The sequence below is a fragment of the Danio rerio genome, chromosome 7 (genome assembly GCF_052040795.2).
Source record: "Danio rerio strain M-AB ecotype USA chromosome 7, GRCz13ab, whole genome shotgun sequence".
Taxonomy (NCBI): Eukaryota; Metazoa; Chordata; class Actinopteri; order Cypriniformes; family Danionidae; genus Danio; species Danio rerio.
Genome location: NC_141027.1, coordinates 59,370,001 through 59,376,785, shown reverse-complemented (window position 1 = coordinate 59,376,785; position 6,785 = coordinate 59,370,001). Strand labels below are relative to the sequence as shown.

The following is a 6,785-nucleotide window of genomic DNA, read 5'->3' as shown; positions in this document are numbered from 1 at the left end:
TGAAGACATTTCATGCTCCCTTTATTATTTAGTATTTTAAAATACAAAAATACAGGATTTTATTTTGATACATTTGTGGCTGCCGCAGATTTGTGAGCTCATAATTTGATTTATTTATTTACTAATGTAAGTGTGTAATATTTATTCGGTGTTTAAATTGATTGTAATATTATTACTGATTAATATGCAAATGTAAAGAATATATTCTGTCTTTTATACAAGAACTGCTGTAGTGTTGTTTACCATATTACCAACAGGTACATTACTTGTCTAACACTTCATATCGTTGTAGTGTGCAAAAAACAAATAAATAAATAAATAATAATAATAAATAAATTAAAAAATAGCAATAAAAAATTAATTATTATTATTAATTCTATCTATCTATCTATCTGTCTATCTATCTATCTATCTATCTATCTATCTATCTATCTATCTATCTATCTATCTATCTATCTATCTATCTATCTATCTATCTATCTATCTATCTATCTATCTATCTATCTATCTATCCCTCTCTCTCTCTCTCTCTCGCTCTCTCTCTCTCTCTCTCTCTCTCTCTTTATATATATATATATATATATATATATATATATATATAATTTCCTTCATATATTGACTACTTTCTTTTGCTTGTAGGGTCACAATCATTTTATTATCTTCACTATTGGACTGGGGCTACACTTTTGCCTCCATTGATTAAAATGATAATTAAAATAAACAATTCATTAGTAAAATAATAAATAGTTGTATTTTTTAAATAATAATTATTATAGGAATATTATAATACTTATTACTTTTAATGTATACATTTCTGCTGATGTCACATTGAAACAACTTGCTGTGGCTTCTATGACTGCTATAATGCCCTCTTATGGTCTGGTGAACATGCAAACAAAAAATAAATAAATACAATGTTCTACATCTTGTTTTAATATAGCTTTATAAAATATTTTTGTTTTTGTAGTTTATTGACATTTTAATCCAGACACAAGCACAGACATAACATATGCCTTTTGGTGTTTATTTAAATTTTAAGACACATTCAGCCGCATTTATAAAGGTATTGTTATTACAGGGGAAATGGTGCAAATGCAGCTTTACAGGTGATTTTATTGCAATTCTGCATTTTAAATGTCAAATTGTGCATTTAGAGTTTAATTGCATTTTGACAAGACTTTTGAATTGCATTTTGACAAAACAATTTAAGTTTGTGTACAAAAGCAATATATCAGATTACAGGAAATTGACAATTACTATCTAAAAGTGTTTATGCCATATACTCGATTATAATAATCTCAGTATGATGAACTTAACAAAACTTCTATATTTTTAGAAGGTGCATACACTACAAACATTTACCAATGTGAGCAATACTAATGCCTGAGTAAATATTGCCAGTTCTTTTTATTGTTCTTTTTATTCTTAAAGACCTTTATTCATTCAGTACAATTACCAGGTGTTGAATTAAATTACAATGTAACTTTGAATTCTCTAATGATGACAAATCTTTCTCTTCTCAGCTGCACAGAAGAATAAAATAATGTAGCACCGTAGAGAGGGAATCAACTCAAAAAAAGAGAGCATGTGAACTCAAGTTTCTTAAAAAACAAACAAAAGACAAATAAATAACAACAACAACAACACAAAGTCTGAAAGTCAAATGATGAGGTTTTTCTAGCATCACACTAGTCTTGGATTAACCTAACATGTGCTAAATGTTTTCTAGAGAACTAATCTGTACAGACTTTTACAACCTTTTATACTCTAGTTGGATTGTAAACACAAAAGCAGCAGAAAAAAATCATAGTGCACACTGAAGTGTAACAAATATATCCTAAACAAAGCAACAACATCATTGTTTATCCAAACTAAATCCAAAACTGCTGCATGTTTGGACAAAGTTAACACTAAATTATGTGAGTGAGTTTTTGGACTAATGATATGTCAGAGTGGCGTCACAAAAATATTAGCTAAACAATTGACAAAATGTTTTGTTTTCACAGTCTCAGTTGGTTTGGACACAAACTAACATGTATGAGCTTTGACCACTTGTTGCTATATCATGTTGCACTTGGTTAGAGTACAGTTTTATGCTGAAATCAAAACATTCTTACGAATAACTAGTAAAGATCACACACTTAAGATTTTTCATCTAACATGTTAAACATAATAACATGACAAATTATTATGACAATACCATCACAAATACAGAGCAGATTAACCCACGTAAGATGTATATTAATGCAATTATATTGTTTATTTGAAGCACAGTGCTTTTTGAATATCTGGGAGATAAAATATTGTTAAAAAATGCAGTGTATTTTGTCAGTCGAGTTGATTACCGATAACACTAAGGTGTCCTTGTACTTTGGTTCAAAGTTCTTTGACGATGTAGACATAGTTTTCTTTAATTAAACTAAAAAATGTGGTGGACCTTAAAAACAGGCTTTGCTAAAAAATATGTAATCTAATATCTGTAGAAATGATTATATATTTAATGTTTTTAGCTTTTTATTTTGACCATAAAGTTATTTATAAAGTTTTCTCATAAAATAATGGCTACCTGTGTTTTTTTAAAACAATTGTAGATTTCATTCTACTCGTCTTTCTCTACTATGATCTCTCCATGAAGTACCCTCCTCCTTTGACGTAGCATGTGGAAGTAGAGCTGAGGAAACACTGAAAGAGAAACAGACACATGTTAAAATGAAGTATTGAAAATGAAGATACAAGTGGAAATAAATGTAAATAAACATTGTAATCAGAGACAGCTTCATCTGCTTCAGCTTTCAATATATTAAGAATACCAAACAAGTTTTTCTACACTAAAATCTTTTATTGTGAAAAAAACAGTGAATTTACACAGTACACTGTAAAAAATAAATCTGTAAAATTTAAGAAAAAAACCCCAAAGGGTTGTCGTTGTTGAAATTTTACTGTAAAAACACAGTAGAAACATAAAATAGTTTTTAAATTAATGGTAAACTGCTGCATTTCGTTAATGTATAGTCACACAGAAATGTTGGGAATGTTTTTGTGCATATGTTTATCACAAACTATTCCCACATGCAGATAACTAATATATACTGATATAAAGTAATGCAATAAATATTACATGTAATATAAAACTTCAGTCTACATAACATTAAAAATAAAAAACATAAAACATTTTTTAAAAACCTAAAAAACAGCAATGAGTCATTCAGGTAAATCTGGAAAAGCAAATTTACGTAATTCAACATACATTTTAAGGGAACTTACACTTAAAAAAAATCACTAATTTTATAGAAAATATTTTACAGTCATTTTTTGTCATTTCAAATTATATTAAAAACTTAGTAAAATGACAAACAATCTTTCTAAATTAACAGTTTGACAATTATTTTAGGTACTTTATCATTAAAGACAAATTACTGACATCGTAATAATCTAGGAAATATCTGTAAAATAACCATGTTTTTCTGTAAACATTTCAATAAAAATATCTGTAGATTTATTATTTTTTGCACTTGATATCAACAAAGAAATTTTACCGTAATGTTATGGTTTTTGTTTGGCAGCCGTAGCTGCCAGTCATTTGACTTTTTTTTTTTCAATGTTTTTACAGTGTACTGTTACCCATTTACAGAATTTTACTATTATACGTATTACTTTTACCATTGATATCACAAACAATTTTTACAGTATACCCAGTAGAAGTACTCAACAAATTTTATGTTCAACTGGAACATATGGTTAGCATATAAGATTTATTCATTCCAGTATTATTAAAAAATAATGCCACCGTATGCATGAGCCTGTAGCAGAAAGTACCTAATAATAGCAGGATTAAGATAAAGATAAAGACAGAAGAATTTATATGTCTTACACGGGATGTAGGACAGCATGACAATGATCAAGAAGTAGTAATAGTCAAAGGACACGTTGTATTTGTTGGGGAGCCTTAGGGAGTACATGCCCGATCTTCGAACATATGGTAAGGCAGCATGTATAGTCAGCAGTTCACCAACTACTCCCAGTGGGTACATGACAATAAACATGTTATACCTGAGGAAAGTGGGAGAAAAGTATACAAATTTACTTAATGGGGAATTTAACAATAGATTAAAGCATAATATTAACTTCACTTCCAAACATGTACATACAAAAGATCAACTTCCTGATATTGTGTCAATATGGTGGAATAAGGCCTTCTAAAAAAAAGGAGCGAACTCTTGAAATGTTTTATGATTCAGAAATCACTCCACAACTCATTAAACTCAATCTATTTTCCTGATTTTGTAGGAAGTTGCCAGTGCACTAGCAATTCTTGGTAAATTACAATTCCTGTAAAGCAGTGGCAAGGGGTCAGGGAGAAGAGGGCTTTCAAGGACTAAAGAGGGCCCCAGAGAGGCTTGTCACAATCTTAATTTTTGTTGTACCATACAGTATATTGTATAGCCAAAATATATTTCATTTTAAGACCATTTTATGCTTCTCATTATATAATGCCAGAATGACAGTATAATATCATCACAATGCAAGTTCACTCTTCTAAAGAACACATAATATTTTATAAGAGTATTTAATTTAATTATTTTGACAATTTAATAATGAGGCAATGGAATAAGAATGTGAAAATGCATATTAATAAATGTTAAAAAAAAAAAAGCAAGGTAAAAAGTAACAGAGGCTGTGATATCTGCTACCAGATCTATTTTCAGTTGTCAGGCACCCTCATAAAAACATACTAAAGTAAATTATAGTAAATACTATAGTGTTTTTAACCACACTGACTAAAATGTTGCTAAAATAGTTTTTTTGTTGTTGTTGTTTGTATAGGCGATATATATTCTATCACCAAAAATGATTGAGGTCATGTCCATGTGTTGTGTGATAAGTCAAAATATTGCTTATTCTGAGAGGCCTAGCCATAAACTCAAATAAGTTAAGAACCACTGTGGTATAGGGCTATTGTGACGATAGTAACAAGCTGATGGCACTGCAAAAATGTCCACAGTTCTTTTGAATTCATCAATTTATGGTTATTTGTCAGCCAATATTGGCCAAAAATTGTGCTATTGTAACAAAGTGTAAATCAATGGAAAGCTCATTTATTAGATTTTAGATTATGTACAAAAAATATTTCTAAAAATTGACATTAGTCATATAGGAATTTAAATAATAATTATTAATTATCTATTTCGTCTACACTTCAACACTAGTAATAACAAAAATCCCTTTTTTGGCAGCAAATCAGCATATTAGTATAGTTTCTGAATGATAATGATTATTTTGCTCAAAAAAATACTTTCGAAGAAAATTTACATTAAAAAGCTGAAACAAGTCCAATTCTGCACAATGTTCTTGTGAGTACCAGACATGCTTAAGGAATCCACACCATGCAGAATCCACTGGGATATGAATTCTAGCTTCATGCCCCATTTGTACCTGGCCCACTTGATGAAGTATGGCAGATGGTTGAGCAGGTTGAAAGTGTAGAAAGAGTAGCGAGTGATCTCTGTAACTGTCCATACCACAACAAACAAGATCACACTCTCCTCGTTCTGAATCTTAGCATGTGTTTCAAGTGAATAGAAAAAAAGTTCAAAGACAAAGAGGTTGTAAACAGGTGAACAGTGAAAGTTTTACAGGTTTATATGTGAAAATATTTCTGGAATGAATACCCTAATCATGCAAACTGACCTGTCTGATGCTGTTTGTAATAAACCAAACCATGAATATCCGAGAACACACTTGGACCCCAGTCACAATTACAGATGTCCGCACAATTCCTTCAACACAGCAGAAATATCACTTGAAAATCTCTTTATACTGTACACCTACTTGGAGTACTAAAATTTTAAAATCACTTTAAAGGGATAGTTCGACAAAAAATTATAATTCTCAAATCATCATTTACTCATACTTCACTTGTTTTTTTGTTAGACACAATAGAATATATTTTAAGTAAAGCTGGAAACCTGTAACCATTGATTTCCATAGATTTGTTTTTCCTATTATGGAAGACTATAGTTAGAGGTTTTTGTCTTTCTTCAAAATATATTTGTTTGTTTTTTTAAAAAGAGACTAATAAAGGTTTAACATCCACTTGAAGGTGAGTAAATAGTGACTACATTTTCATTTTGGGGTGAACTATCCCTTTAAGCTTTATATTACTTACCAATAGCACAGTGGCCGACCTGAAATACAAACAGAAGTAATAAGCCACAAAGTAATGTAAGTAATAATAAGTAATAAGAACAACAAAAAAAAAGTACAAATAACACAACAAAGAACAACAACAAAAAAGGAGAGATCAGAGCACAGGTATGGGCATTGGACACTGGATCAGTTCAGCCTTACAATATTGCTGCTGGTAAAAGCTGCTCATAAGAAAAATGATATTATCCTAGAAGTGAGAAAAAAATGCTAAATGCACCACATCACCAGTATGTGTATGTAATATTGTATGCCCTATTATGACACGATGATGTTTCAAAATTGACCTTATTCCATAGACTCAGAACATTACAACAGTAGTAAACAAGAGTCAGTATCTATATCTACTTCTATATCTGCCTTGGCTGACTCAGAGGTAAGGTTACATGCTTGAATGACAAGTGCCATCTAATGGTCAACATAACATTTACAGCACTGCACAAACCAATGGATAGGCAATTTCTATACACAACCGTTTGCAGTGGATTAATGTTTATATACACTGCACCATTTAATTTAGGACTTCTCATAGAATTTATAATGAAGGATAAATTAAATTCAAACTTATGTATTACTGAATG

General features: G+C 30.1%; 1 protein-coding gene across 4 annotated transcripts in view; it reads right to left on the bottom strand.

The window, feature by feature from the left end:
- Nucleotides 1–1,003: 1,003 nt before the first annotated feature.
- hacd1 (3-hydroxyacyl-CoA dehydratase 1) overlaps nucleotides 1,004–6,785 on the bottom strand; it is a 9,971-nt gene continuing 4,189 nt past the window's right edge. For 2 of the 4 annotated variants that reach the window (XM_087259348.1, XM_087259347.1), the window contains exons 3-6: nucleotides 5,689–5,777; nucleotides 5,434–5,555; nucleotides 3,872–4,050; nucleotides 1,009–2,682 (exon numbers count right to left, since the gene is read on the bottom strand). In XM_087259348.1, coding sequence (XP_087115474.1) covers nucleotides 2,600–2,682; nucleotides 3,872–4,050; nucleotides 5,434–5,555; nucleotides 5,689–5,721 — 417 coding nt within the window. In that variant the 5' untranslated portion in view covers nucleotides 5,722–5,777 and the 3' untranslated portion in view covers nucleotides 1,009–2,599. 4 annotated transcript variants of the gene reach the window in all.